At 44.8% G+C, this 15,617-nt stretch overlaps 1 protein-coding gene across 1 annotated transcript in view; it reads right to left on the bottom strand.

The window, feature by feature from the left end:
• Positions 1 to 15,617, bottom strand: part of CAMK1D (calcium/calmodulin dependent protein kinase ID) — a 387,393-nt gene that overhangs the window by 22,852 nt on the left and 348,924 nt on the right. The window contains exon 6 of the mRNA XM_052651024.1: positions 8,831 to 8,906. Within this exon, the coding sequence (XP_052506984.1) occupies positions 8,831 to 8,906 (76 nt within the window). The remainder of the gene's footprint in view (positions 1 to 8,830; positions 8,907 to 15,617) is intronic.

The raw sequence follows: 15,617 nt of genomic DNA, 5'->3' as shown, positions 1-15,617 counted from the left end.
CCAGGGACGGGGGAGCCTGGTGGGCTGCCGTCTATGGGGTCGCACAGAGTCGGACATGACTGACATGACTTAGCAGCAGCAGAGGTGAACCAACTGTCAACAGACCACTAATAGTCCTTCTCCCAAAGCAGCGGAGAGAGGGTCATGAACCCATGAATGAAGCTGAAATATGGTCAAGCAGGTCTTGTAAACAAATGGCACTTAGGCACCCACAAGGTCCACTCAGTATAGACTAGGGGGGGTGGCGAGGATTGGGCATCTTTCTGAGACTCCTCAAAAAGCAGCCACACTGAAATGCAGGAGTAAAATCAGTGAGCCTGGAAATTATAACCAACATCAATGCCTGTTGAAATAAAAACAGTGAGGCTAGAACAACAAAAGAAGAGTGCAGGGTGGTGGCTGGTCTTTAAGGTGGAGGGAGGCAGCAGGTGTAAGAACCGTCTGCACGCGGCCACTCTGCCCAGAGATGTGGCAACAGTGGTCCCCCCTTGCCAGAAATCACTTTTGGGAGACAGAGGTGACCGGAAGCCCATGAAGGGCTTTATGAAACCACCCAAGGCCATCCAAGTCCACCCAACTCCTCAGCTCTGATCCCTGGTCACTAAGGAATCTCCCTGTTGGAGTCTGCTTTCTCCTGGAACTTGCTAGTCTGATGACATGCATATCTCATTACTTTGCAGGGCATGCATCTCATTATGATTTAATAAATGGACATTCCAGTTGTGTTTTTTTGTTTGCTTTGTTTTAAACTCTTTGGAGTCTGGCTAGTATGAATCAATTCCCTGGGATCATCTGTAAGATGGAGCAATAGATCTGATTTCATTTCTAAATGTCTAAAGCCAAGGTTAAAACTATATACCCATGGTGGCCTAGATGTGGCAATATGTCCCAGTCTGCGAAGTTTATGAAAAGATGATGACTGCCGCCTGCTGACAATGCCAGCTCATTATTTCTATCAGGATTAAATGAGAATAGGAACGATCATAATACCCCAGGCTTGGATGTTTCACTGGGGCTCAATAATCACATCGTGTTCTCTCCTGCTGAAGCGTGGGTTTGTGCTGTCTCTAGGGGACACACGGGCCCATAAAGGGGCAGCTCTCAGTGGTGGAAAGAATGATGAGTTCCTTGGTAAGGAGCATCCTTTGTCTCAAAAAATGGACCTAGTGCACCAGGTTAAGCATTCTTAGTTCCATTCTTACAAAGCTAATTCTGCTGTGTACCTTGGTCAATTTATTTCTGTGACTTAGTTTAAAAAATTGAACAATGTAGGAAGCCAGTCAAAAAGCAAGGGTATGAGCATGAGTATTCACCTGGGATTTCCTCTAGGCAGAGAGGTCAGAGGTCACAGCATGGATAAGCGCCCTCACCACCCACAGCAGATCTGGTCAATCTATCCCTAACCATCCTTTAGCATTGACTGGTTTCCTTTAGCATTGACTGGTTTGATCTCCTTGCTGTCCAAGGGATTCTCAAGAGTCTTCTCTAGCACCACACTTTTAAAGCACCAATTCTTTGGTGCTCCACCTTCTTTGTGGTTCAACTCTCACACTTGTACATGACTACTGGAAAAATCCTAGCTTTGAGTATATGGACCTTTGTCAGCAAAGTGGTTTCTCTGCTTTTTCATACACTGTCTAGGTTTGTCATAGCTTTCCTTCCAAGGAGTAAGTGTCTTTTAATTTCATGACTACAGTCACTGTATTCAGTGATTTTTGGAGCCCAAGAAAAGAAAATCTGTCACTTCTACATTTCCCCCTTCTATTTGTCACGAAGTGATGGGATGGGTGCCATGATCTTTTCTGAATTCTGAATTTCAGGCCAGCTTGTTAACTCTCCTCTTTCACCCTCATCAAGAGCTCTTTAGTTACTTTATGCTTTCTGCCATTAGAATGGTATCATCTGCCTATCTGAGGTAGTTGATATTTCTCCCAGCAATCTTGATTCCACTTGTGATTCATCCAGCCCAGCATTTCTCATGATGTACTCTGCATATAAGTTAAACAAGCAGGGTGACAATCTATAGCCTTGACATACTCCTTTCCCAATTTGGAACCAGTCCATTGTTCCATGTCCGGTTCTAAGTGTTGCTTTTTCACCTGCATACAGGTTTATCAGGAGACAGATAAGGTAGTCTGGTATTCCTATCTCTAAGAATTTTCCGGTTTGTTGTGATTCACACAAAGCCTTTAGCATCTCAATGAAGCAGAAGTAGATGTTTTTCTGGAATTCTCTATGATCCAATAGATGTTGGCAATTTATCTGTGGTTTCTCTGCCTTTTCTAAATCCAGATGTACATCTAGAAGTTCTTAGTTCACATACTGCTGAAGCCCAGCATGAAGAGATTTTGAGCATGTGAAATGAGCACGACTGTATGGTAGTTTGAGCATTCTTTGGCATTGCCTTTCTTTGGGATTGGAATGAAAACTGACCTTTTCCAGTCTTGTGGCCACTGCTGAGTTTTCCAAATTTGCTGACACACTGAGAATAGCACTTTAACAGCATCATCTTTTAGGATTTGAAATAGCTCAGCTGGAATTCCATCACCTCCACTAGCTTCCTAAGTAGTAATCCTTCCTAAGGCCCACTTGACCTCACACTCCAGGATGTCCAGCTCTAGATGAGTGACCACACTGTCATGGTTATCTGGGTCATTAAGACCTTTTTTTTTTTTTTTTTTAATAGTTCTGTATATTCTTGCCACCTCTTCTTAATCTCTACTGCTTCTGTTAGGTCCTTACTGTTTCTGTCCTTTATCGTGCCCATCCTTACATGAAATGTTCCCTTGGTAACTCCAATATTCTTGAAGAGATCTCCATTCTTTCCCATTCAATTGTTTTCTTCTATTTCTTTGTATTGTTCATTTAAGAAGGCCTTCTTATCTCTCCTTGCTATACTCTGGAATCTGCATTCAGTTGGGTATTTTTCCTTTTCTCCCTTGCCTTTCACTTCTCTTCCTTCCTCAGCTATTTGTAAAGCTCCTCAGATAACCACTTTGCCTTCTTGCATCTCTTTTTCTCATTAGACTGGACACCAACAAATTCATTATGGTGTCCAGCCTACTCCATCTTCAATCCTTCCCAGAAGCTTAGGCTACTCAGTCAAAGATTTTTTTTTTTTTCCAAGTCCTGATCCCCAAAGGAAGATTCCTGGCAGGGAAAGGACCTACCAAAAGGGTTTTTAAAAAATGAGTCTCCTTGTTAGGAAAAAAAATATTTCTCTTGCCAAATAATAGATAACATAAATGACTTGGAGATCCAAACGAGAACCGATTTATCAAGGATCTACGTCAACAAAATGAAGAATGTTTGAATGGCATGTGGAGAGGAGAAAATGGGGTGTCTGGTACAGCCACTGTTGCTACAAGCTGATATCTCAGGGCGACAGGTTCATCAAGGGGCAATAACGCTGCTGCACCCCCAAAATGGCAGAGGCTGACCTCTTTCCCATGCCAGGAGACACGAACGATCAAAGGCTCAGCACGGATTCCCCCGGGGAGCACCGGCTCCTCTGTGTGCTGCCTATCGGTCACGACCCACTCAGCAGCCTTCCTCATCAGTCTTCAGATCAAGGATGGGATAGGAAGATCAGGCATGGCAGACCCATGCGGAATAGCCAGAGTGTGAGGTCCACGAGTTCTCACTTCCGACACGAGTTCAGCCCAGAGCCGACCTTCTAACCGAGAATACCAACCAAGTCAGAGCCTTTCAGAGCGTATTTTCCGGTCCTCAAACATGCCCAGTTCCTGTGTCTGCATCCCTCCCCAGGTTGGGGTGCTGTCCTCTGGCTTCTCTGCTTACGTTAGTCTTTTCCAAACTTCTGGATATCCTTGGGATGATGGTCCCTCCTTCCTGAATACCCTATCCTCCTCAATGGTGGTTTCATCCCAGGAACTATGGGAGCCGGACAGCCTTGAGTGTCTCTCAGTCTACTTAGGAAACTGCTTGTCCCACCATATACACTGTACTCTGATGAGAGGCATCCTGTCTTTGTCATCTTGATTATTTTCAGCACCACACACAGTGCCTGGAATAGAGAATGTACTCAAGAAATGCCAGTTGTTGACACCAATAATGATGAATTTGAGCCCTATTATGTAGCAATTTATATCTAGGATTTGGCCTTTCACTCATAATAATCTGAGCATTGTGGAAGGTGTAAGTGAGATGTCCAAAGTCCATTTGTTCTCTGCTTGAGACTCTCTGAGCTCTGGAAGGTACCAAGGAAGATAAAAACCCAGGCTGCCACTTTTAAGTCTGACACAATCATGAAATCAACCTGAGATCAATCCTTGAAGCAAAGCTAGTGATGACCAGGCAACCACCAAGTTTCAGCTTATCAAGTTTATACTTAACATGAAAACAAAGAAATACAGTATTTCTTTGCTTAATGCTCTATGGGAATCCAGCCAAATATTATATTGTATACTGCACTGATAAGGAGTGGGATGTATTCATTCTACTGCTCAGCTCATACCCAATAAACCTGTCAGTATCTCTATCCCAGATTTCTGAACTCCACACGTGCTTACCGTAGTCAATGGATGTCTCAAAGGCGACTCAAGTTCAACATGACCAAAATGAAATTCCTAATCTCGCCTACTCCCTAAATTGTTTCTGCATCACTCTCCTAGCATCTGTCCTTAAGTTGGGTTTATCCTTGAAGCATCTCTACCCTTCATCCTTCACATCCACAGTATATATACCATTTCACCTCCATCCCTGCCCCCATGGCAGAAGCAATCATCACCACTCATCCAACCTAAGCCTCTGAACCATCTTTGCTCTCCACTTCTGCCCTGTCTAATCCCTTGTTTGAAGAGTAGCCAGAATAATATTCGAATGAGAATCATTGTAGTACACAATATAATATCTGGCTGAGTTCAAGTAGAGTGCAGGGTGAAAATCAGATCAGGTCACACCTCTGGTCAACTCTTCTTTGACTTCGCACTACAACTTGGGTTAAAATCTAAGTTTTGGGGACTTCCCTGCTGGCCCAGTGGTTAAGACTCTGTGCCTCCACTGCGGAAGGCACAAGTTTGACCCCTGGTTGGGGAATTAAGCCATGTAGTGGGGCCAAAAAAAAAGAAAAAAACATCAGTTTTCTTTCAGGTCTCCCCTTCCTCTGGCTCTTGCTTATATCCTGTCTTGATTCTCTAACCATGTTGGCCTTCTGATATTTTCCTACTAATGCGCCATGGCAGACACAGTGCATTACCTACAGCAAATCCATTTCTTGCCTTCTTCCTCACTAGCAGAACTCTGATTTCACTCAAAGATACACTGCACTGTTATACAAAGGTTTGATATCGTTATTCTAAAGTGTGTGCCAAGCCTGACCTAAAATGTCCATGTTTCAAGGGGATTCTGCTTTAATATTTTCACTAAGCTGAGGTCAACCAAACAGTTTACTGTGGACTAAACTGTGTAACCCAAAGCCATATGTTGAAACCCTACCCCTCAACATGATGGTATTTGGAGATAGTGCCTTTGAGAGATAATTACGTTTAGATGAGGTCATGAAGGTGGGGCCCTCCTGATGGGATTAGTGCCCTTAGAAGGAGAGATACCAGAGAGCTTTCCCTCTCAGCAAGAGGGGGAGGACACAGCAAGATGGTAGCCATCTGCACACCAAGCCAGGAAGAGGGTTCTCACCAAGAACCAAACCAGCTGGCACCTTGGCCTTGGACTTCCAGCCTCCAGAACTGTGAGAAATAAATGTCAGCTGGTTATGTCACTCAGTCTGTGGCATTCTGTTAAAGCAGTATGCGCTAAGGCACCACTGCTTGGCTTTAAACTGCTTATCCTAGCAATGCAGTACATACCTCCTCTCAGGTATTCTGATATATGGTACCCCAGGGCCAAGACTTCAGGGGAATAATTATATATAGACACTAATGCAGACCAGAGCAATGGCTCAAGATTCAGAACAGATGTAATGAAACAAATAAGCAGAAGGCCAGGGAAAGGGTCAGTTTTTCACCTAGACCCATGGAAGATTTCTCTAGATGACATCTGCTTTGGTGCTTTGCAGGAAGAGGACTGGCTTATCACTCATTTCTCTAAGTCTTTCACAGTCAAGCTAGTCAAGGATAAGAGCTTTACTTGAGGGTTTAGGGAGCCAGGGAAACAACACAAGGCCACGGCCAGTGTCTGCTCACCTAGGACCCTCCAACACAGTACGCAAAATTGTATGGGTGTGAGTTTATAGGGAAGAGGATACACAGCTTCAGTAGATTCCCAAAAGGGTCTGGAACCCACCTCCCTGGATCACACTACTGCAGAAGATTGCCAAAGTGCCTCAGAATTGAAAGCACTCTAGGTGCAATGTGTTAGCTTTGTATAATAGCTCAGATGAATCTGGCTTTTACCTAAATTCCATAAGTGGGAGCCCAACACCCAAGTACATCATAACAGATAAAATTCTCCTGTGATAAGAATCTACAAGAGCTGTCAGCTAAATCCTCATTAAATTGCACGAGTTGCCAGTTGAAAGGATGCTGTAGAAAGACTATTTGCTTCCCAGATAATGAGACAAAACCAATACAGGGGGGTGTTTCCAGTCTTTCTCCCATCACAGTCTCTCCTAGCCTCTTGGGTGTGGTGGGCTTTGTCAGTGAGAGAACACTCCCTTCCTTGAGGATGTTAAGGAGAAGAAATTCATCTGCTATCAGTTAGGGACTCACTGACCTAAACCTACCCTGAAAGTATGCTCCATAATAAGTGTTTGAAAATATCACTACAAAAAGAAACTGTAACTTAAAAATAACTTTATAGTGAACTTAAGCAAATCAACACATAACTATAAAAAGGAGGAGAAGGGGACGACAGAGGACGAGATGGTTGGACGGCATCACCAACTCAATGGACATGGGTTTGGGTGGACTCTGGGAGTTGGCGATGGACAGGGAGGCCTGGCGTGCTGCGGTTCATGGGGTTGCAAAGAGTAAGACACGACTGATGACTGAACTGAACTGAAAATAAGTGCAACAGGCCTATGACCGTGGCGTTCCCTGGGTCGCAGAGATAAGGCACCTGAGAAGAAGTGAGGAATTCCAAGGCTAAGTTTTGGTTTTCATCACATTTTTCTTACTGTGATTTCTCTTTCTAATACATGATATTTGGTCTTAGTTGCAGCACCTGGGCCCTTTGCTGCAGCACACAGGTGCTCTAGTTTTGGCTGCAGGCTTAGGTGCTCCATGGCACGTGGGATCTTAGTTCCATGACCAGGGATTGAACCTGTGTCTCCTGCATTGCAGGGCAGATTCTTAACCACTGGACCACCAGGGAAGTCCCTCTTCCTGTGATTTCTGTTGGATTTGCCCTAATATTTTCATATTGGTTTGTATCCTCAAGCCAAGGTGGTAGATGAAAAGATGCTCAACATCACTAGCTGTAAGGGAAAGACAGTCAAGCCCACAATGAGATATGACTTCATCTTCCCACCTAATAGGAAGGCTATTGTCAAAAAATGGAAAAAAATTAATTGCAAGGATGTAGAGAAATGGGACACTTGTGCATCCCTGCTGGGAACGTAAAATGTTGGTGTTGCCTTAGAAAACAGTATGACAACTCCTCTAGTAGTTAAACACAGAATTACCACATGACTCAGAAATCTGAGGATACTCTCAAAAGCATCGAGGTATTACTACACCCGCATTCATAATAGCATTACTCACAATAGCCAAAAGGTGGAAATAACCCAAGTGTCCATCGATGGATGAATGGATAAACAAAAATGTAGTATATACACACAATGGAATATAAAGTAAAAGTGAAAGTGAAGTCGCTCAGTCGTCTCCGACTCTTTGCAACCCCATGGACTGTAGCTTACCAAGCTCCTCTGTCCATGGGATTTTCCAGGCAATAGTACTGGAGTGAATTGCCATTTCCTTCTCCAGAGGATCTTCCCAACCCAGGGATTGAACCCGGGTCTCCCACATTGTAGACAGACACTTTACCGTCTGAGCCACCAGGGAAGTCCCAATGGAATATAAGTCAGCCTCAAAAAAGAATGAAGTTCTGACACACACTACAACATGGATAAACCCAGAGGACATTATGCTAAGTAAAAAAAAAAACAGACAAAAAAGGACAAACATTTTATGATCCCCCTTCCATGAGATACCTAGAGAAGCCACATTCATAGAAGCAGAAAGCAGAGTGGTGTTGCCAGGGGCGGGGGGAAATGAACGAGAGTTGACATTTAGTGGGTTTCTGTTTGGGAAGATGAAAAAGTTCTGGAGATGGATAGTGGTGATGGTGGTGCCATACTGGCAATGTACTTGATGCCACTGAATTGTACTCTTCAGTTCAGTTCAGTCGCTCAGTCGTGTCCGACTCTTTGTGACCCCATGGACTGCAGCACGCCAGGCCTCCCTGTCCATCACCAATCCCAGAGTTTACCCAAACTCATGTCCATTGAGTCGGTGATGCCATCCAACCATCTCATCCTCTGTCGTCCCCTTCTCCTGCCTTCAATCTTTCCCAGCATCAGGGTCTTTTCCAATGAGTCAGCTCTTCACATCAGGTGGCCAAAGTATTGGAGTTTCAGCTTCAACATCAGTCCTTCCAGTGAACACCCGGGACTGATCTCCTTTAGGATGGACTGGTTGGATATCCTTGCAGTCCAAGGGATTCTCAAGAGTCTTCTCCAACATCACAGTTCAAAAGCATCAATTCTTCAGCATTCAGCTTTCTTTACAGTCCAACTCTCACAGTTAGAAATGGTTAAAATGGTAAATTTTGTGTTCAAAATAGAATGTATACTTTGTTACAATTCCTTTTAAAAAGAAAAAAAAAAGAAGCCAAGATGGCAAGCCATACTTACAAGATGTAGGCGATCACCCCGATGGACCAGCAGTCGACGGCTTTGCTGTAGGGCTTCTGGGCGAGGACTTCAGGAGCTGTGAGACAACAAAGGAGAGAGACAGCCAGACCATTTAAATGACAAGAACATAAGGCGGTCTGGGGGCGCCTTTTCACTTTTTTGGTCTGCTACTTGGGCTTAACTTTCGATGATTCTAGAAACTGAGAAGAAACATGCAATCTGATATATCTGTTGACTTCTGTAACTGGACAAAAGGGGAGCGTTCACGTATGTGTATAACTGGAGGCTGTAAATCAATCAGCACACACTGCACAGGAGATAGTTTACGTCAGTGCTGTTCTAAAGCTCAGACCAGACAGAGAGGAGGGAATACCCAGTCTGGGGCCTGGGGTGTGACGTCACCTCAAATCAGTTCAAGGAAGCATTTCTGGCCCCCGTCTAGGGTCTTTCTAGGTGCTGTGGGGAGAGGCAGGTGAACCCCCCTCCTCCTGCCTTCATGGAGCTTATAGTCAAGATTAGACTTAAAAGAAGTCTCCAGGGTCCTGCCTCGTCTGCTCCTAGCTCCTTCTCTAAGGTTTTGGATGGGTTGTCTGTCACTTGTGCCATTTTATTTTCTCATCTGTGAAACAGGAAAAATGCTACTTAATCTCATTTCCTGGTTCTAACACGCTATTCAAGACTCGCCTGTCCAGGGCCTTGGTTTATTCTGTATTATTTCCTGTTCCTGGCCTGTGGCTACTGCCCAATGTTGAACAACCCACCGGGTGTATGACACTTAGCACAGTCTGCTGTATGTATTTGTGCAAAGAGTAAACAAATATAGAAAGGGAAGCAAACCTTCTTCACAAGTAAAACCTCCTTTTTATGCAAACACATCTGGTTGAAGTGTCTAGGATAGACTCTGCAGAAAATTTAAGAAGGTAGAGAAATAGAAATAGCTCCAGGTTACACGGTACTTGTCACAGGCTGATCTGTGTTCTGTGGGCTGGGGATGCATTAACCCCCTACAACTGCATTGGTGGGAAAGAGCTTAGTTACCATTATGCTGTTTCCCAAGTTACAGGTAGGGGTGCATGGGGCCTCAGAGAGTAGGGCACTTTTCCACAGCATCCAGCTACCAAGTTAAAAGTTAGTGTTTAGTCGCTCAGTCATGGCTGACTCTTTGTGACCCCGTGGACTGTAGCCCACCAGGCTCCTCTGTCCATGAAACTCTCCAGGCAAGAATACTGGAGTGGGTTGCCATACTTAATTTCACCTGAATTAAGCGCCTGGGTCTCATTCTGGTCATTCGTAAACGTTCTCTACTGTCCTTCCAAGAACTCTGCACCTCAACAGTAAGGAAAATGAGCCTTGGACATGTGCCTTTTCTTTTTGATTTTAACTAATTAACTAACCTTTGGCTGTGCCAGGCCTTCGTTGCTGCTCAGGCTTTTCTCTAGTTGCGGGGAGCGGGGGCTACTCTCTAGTTGCGGAGCAAGGGCTTCTCACTGCGGTCGCTTCTCTTGTTAGGGAGAACGGGCTCTAGGGTGTGTGGGCTCAGTAGTTGTGGCGCATGGGCTTAGCTGCTCTGTGGCATGCGGGATCGTCCTGGACCAGGGATCAAACCCAGGTCTCCTGTACTGGCAGGCAGATTCTTGAGCACTGAGCCACCAGGAAAGCCCTGAGATGTGCCTTTTCGGACAACACCCAGGAGATATGGCTCAGGAGATACTGAACACAATTCAGTCTCATACTGTTCCTGCTCTTTCCACTGGAACCTACTGACTATGAAGGTGAGCGTTTCTTCAGTCTGCAAGAAAAGCCCTTCTGCAGAAAAACGAACAGGTAAGTCCTCTTACCCTGTTGCAGATACCTTCCTGAGCAAGAGGGAGAGACACAAACTCCTGTGGATGTTTCTGCTTATGATGGTAAGAAATACAGTCCACGGATAACTCCCAAATCTAATTGTAGGTCTCAGCCCCAATTCCTCCAATCACTTAAAAAAAAAAATTTTTTTTTTAACAAGAGCAAAATAAACACATTTCTACATCTTTGCTACATTCACCTTCAACTACAAAGCTAGGGAACCCACCACCTGGAGAAATGGCCCTTGGATAACTGGGAGCTGGCTACAGCCATCGTTTCTTTTCTCCGGAACTGCTCAGAGCCTGTTTCTCAGATACTTCTATTACAGCAATGGATGAAAGGGAGCCATTTCCCACAGCAAACTAATTTAGGAGGTAGGCGGTCTCAGAGCTGATGTTCTAGTCTGAGTGGCCACAAGGGCACAGGTGGTGGGAAGGGCCTGTTTCTGCAAGGAGCTTATTTTTGAGCCTTCAGGGCCATCCTTGTGGCCTGATGGAAAGTTCAAAAGAAGCAGAAAAGGCTCACAGAGCAACGTCTGATCCAGGTCCATGCATGCATACTAAGTCGCTTCAGTCACGTCCAACTCCTTGTGACCCTATAGACCATAGCCCACCAGGCTCCTCTGTCCACGGGATTCTCCAGGCAAGAATAATGGAGTGGGTTGCCATGCCCTCCTCCAGGGGATCTTCCCGACCCAGGGATCAAACCTGTATCTCTCATGTCTCCTGCCTTGGCAGGCGGGTTCTTCGCCACTAGTGCCACCTGGGAAGGCCCTGATCCAGCTCCACCTCCCCGCAAAGCTGAGAGCAGATGTCAGGAGCACCAAGCAGGTGGGGAGAGGCCCCAGCTTCCATGTCACATAGTCTGTCGGGCTCTTTAGGGGCACGAGAGTGGTGCCCAAACACTCCAGGATACCAAAGGATGAGACCCAGCCCCAGCAAAGCACATTGGACTCCTACCAAGAGCTAATCCTCTGTGTTCTCCTCCTGAGCACTCCATTCTCACAGTCTTCCAGTTCTATGAATGTGGGAGGAAGAATTCTTAAAAAAAAAAAAAAATCCTCCTCCTCAACATCATCTGTTAGAAAACAGAAAGTACTGGCCACCATCCACTGTTCAGCAAACAAGGGAATAAAGAACATGGTTTCCCTTTTGAAATCCACATGCCTGGAGACACCTGCCCATCAAGCCCTTGGACTGCAGTCTGACAAATTCCGAGACTTGAAAAGCAAGTGGCTGAATTTTATGCAACTTGGAGCATGGATGTTACTGGGGATGTTTAGATTCTTGAAACCACAGATGACACCTAATTTTTTAAAATATGAGATTCCTGTTTAAATAATACACTTTTAACATCAAGTTATGCTTTTTTATTAAAAGACCTGATATAGAACAACTGCAAAGATGTTAGGGAAAAGTTCTAAATGATGGGTATCCACACTGGGGGTGGAACTCTATGTACTTGTACCGAACATGTCTTGTCCTCTTTGACATTGTGTCTTATCTGGGTTATAGCAACTGCAGCAAAACATAAATACTTTTTAATCAACTGGCACCAGAACCATTTGCCCTCTGGTGAAGTTCTTCATTGCACTTGAACCAAATCCAGAGGGTGAAGCCAGATATCATGCAATATCATGATAAAAAAGACAAAGCAAACTGATTTGGAATTAAAATTCTTACCAACTCAATATATTCTTAAAATTGCATGATGGTGCACACATGAATTGCTTAAATTCTGTTTTCTCTTGAGAACCAAATTCTGTTTTCCTGGAATCAAATGTTCTTTCGGTCATGGTTTGAACAAGCCCACCTAGCTTTAAATGGCTAACTTTTCATCTCATAGTAATTCTTGGAAAAAATAAACTCTCAGGCAATATTCAAAACCTTCTGGACAAATAGACATAGTGATCAAATCATGATGAGCCCCTGAGGTCATGGGGGGATATTTTTCCTCCTAGTCTCCATCTGTGTTCTGCACTTGGCTCTATTGTTCTGTCAGCCGGTTTCACTCCTCTGGTCTTTGGCCCTCCTACCCTTCCCCCTCCTACCACTGTGGCTCAGACAGTAAAGAATCTGCCTGAAATGCAGGAGACCCAGGTTCAATCCCTGGGTCGGGAAGATCCCCTGGAGAAGGGAATGGCAACCCACTCCAGTGCTCTTGCTTAACGAATTCCACGGACAGAGGAGCCTGGTGGGCTATATAGTCCATGGGGTCTCAAAGAGTCGGACATGACTGAGTGGCTAACACTACTCCCACTCCCCTGGTCCCTTTCAAATATAGTGCTGGGGGAATTCCTTTTCTCTGATCTTTTTTTTTCCCTCTGATCTTTTGAAAGACCAGTTTTCATTCTGAGAATCAGCCAAACTCCCTCACGTTATGTTATCAATCTTATACTATTGGCGAGAACTCACTGTAATTCTAAAAAGTCACAGCACCCAACTTACAAACTTTCAAACAACAATTGAGGGCGATGGCAGGGCACTGTCCACCTGGAGCGTCAGGAAGTGATGAGGGTTCTCTGTGCCACTGCCATCCCATCTCACCCCCGGCACCCGCAGGAGCTGCCAATTAAGAACTTTTTCATCAAGCAGAAATAATTTTCTCTAATTGTACCCAGCACGATTCACGTGTTGTGGCAGGTTGGCAATGACTCTAGCCACCCCCACACCGTCTAACTGAGGGCGGCTTTGAATTGAAATATCTTAGCTGGAGCTACTGACAAAGGGCGCAGTCACCGAGAGGCACTGCGGCTTGTCTGCGATGCCATCAGCCCCCAGGCAGAGCAGGAGAGGGCTTGATTTCCAGGCACAGACACAGCAGAAGAGGAAAGCTCAAGTGGAAGAATTCCCTGCAAGCCCAATGGTTAGGACTCCATGCTCCTAAAACAGCAGGTTCCATCCCTGGTCAGGGAGCTAAGATTTTGCACGCCACATGGTGCAGCCAAAAACAAACCAAAAAAACCTAATTTTTTTTCTTTAAAAGACTCAAGTTGGGAGGGCACACATGTTCCTCCAGTGCATTTTAAGGCCTGGACCCATCAGTGGCAGTAGAGGTGTCCACCCACCCAAAGTGTTGAAGGGACAGATCCGATAGGTGGCAGGCCCAACCTCCTGACTGCATCTTAGGCTTGGCCTAAGTCAGCCTTTTAGAGGTGGAGAGAGTAGGGGTGGGGTGTCAGCAGCCCCACCTGGGTGACTTGGGTGGAACCTGACAGTTGGGTTCCCAGGTCCATTCATCACAGACCTGTAATCCACTAGCCTCCAGCAGGCTCCTACGGTACTTTATCCATCCCTTTACTGCTGTGTGAATCACACTGTCAGCACCAGACTTCATGCTGCTGGAGGCCCATCTCTAGACTGTATTTTCCGGCATAGTACATGCTGATTATTCATCAAATGGTGATACAACTGAATCCAACCCACTCCATACACACATGCCATTATTTCTACAAGAAAATGTTGCCCAGGACTTCCCTGGTGGTAGGTGGATACGAATCCACCTGCCAATGCAGGGGACATGGGTTAGATTCCTGGTCCAGGAAGATTCCATATGCTGAGGAGCAACTAAACCTGTGCACCACAAGAAGAGAAGCCACTGCAGTGAGAAGCCGAGCGCTGTAACCAAAGAAAGCCTATGTGCAGCTACAAAGACCTAGTGCACCCAAAAAAAGAAAATTCCAGAGATGATTTACAAATAAACTTCGCTGCCTCAAATATTTTCAGTGAGCAGCCATAGGAACCATAAAAAAGGAAAGAAAACATAAAACATAAAAAGAAGACAAATTTTGGGTTGCAAGCCGCTGTCATTTGGGAAGTCCCTGTATTATGTACATTGTTGTTCAGTTGCTGAGTCTGACCCTTTGTGACTCCATGGACTGCAGCATGGCAGGCTTCCCTGTCCTTCACCACCATCTCCTGCAGTTTTCTCAAATTCATGTCCATTGAGTCAGTGATGCCATCCAACCATCTCATCCTCTGTTGTCCCCTTCTCTTCCTGCCTTCAATCTTTCTCAGCGTCAGGGTCTTTTCCAGTGAGTCAGCTCTTCACGTCACGTGGCCAAAGTATTGGAACTTCAGGTTCAGCAAAAGTCCTTCCAGTGAAATTTTCTTTAGAATTGACTGGTTTGATCTTCTTGCAAACTAAGGGACTCTCAAGAGTCTTCTTCAGCACCACAGTTCAAAAGCATCAATTCTTCAGTGCTCAGCATTGTTTATGGTCCAACTCTCACATTCATACGTAATTACTGGAAAAACTATAGCTTTGACCAGAAGATTAATTGCTAAATACCTTTCCTTAAGCAAATTATTTCTGACATGAATTTGGAGGATAAAAGAAGCAGAATTATCCCTAATTCTCTGAAAGTGGGTGTTTGTCATTCACCCTGCTCTCCTTTGAAAAGCTTTTCTTGAAGGGATTTCAGAATTATTAATACTAGTTCTAGGGCTAAACAGCAAAAAAGGTAGTCTAGTAAGTGATCTCTCAGAACCTCCTTCCTAGATCTTGGGGCTATTAATTCAGATTTTGGGGGGTGCTATTCCCAATAGAAACAGTATCCCATCAGCTGAATTTACACCAGTAAATAGAAGTCATCTCCATGTAAGCCACACAGCCTCGGCAGAGCCTCCCACGAGCTCCTGGAAGGATCTGTGGACAGATGTTCCGCCTTCTGAGCCCCAGGCTTACCCCACGCTCTCCAGTGAAACAGTAGGTTCCAAAATGACAATAATTAAATTTACTGTTATGAGACTCACTACCAACCCACTGTGGAAAATTCCACTTGGTGGGAAATGTCTCCTATAAACCAAGCTGTTCTATATTGATTTAGAGCAAGGATTTCTGGTAAAGGGAAGGACTCCAAAGATTTCAAAAAAAAAAAAAGAAAAAGAAAAAGAATTCCAGAAACCTTTCATGTTGTTTTTAAAACAATTAAGTTGCCCAT

Source organism: Budorcas taxicolor, chromosome 13, assembly GCF_023091745.1.
Source record: "Budorcas taxicolor isolate Tak-1 chromosome 13, Takin1.1, whole genome shotgun sequence".
Lineage (NCBI taxonomy): Eukaryota > Metazoa > Chordata > Mammalia > Artiodactyla > Bovidae > Budorcas > Budorcas taxicolor.
The sequence above is the reverse complement of the archived record's forward strand: the minus strand, read 5'-3'. Positions and strand labels throughout refer to the sequence as shown.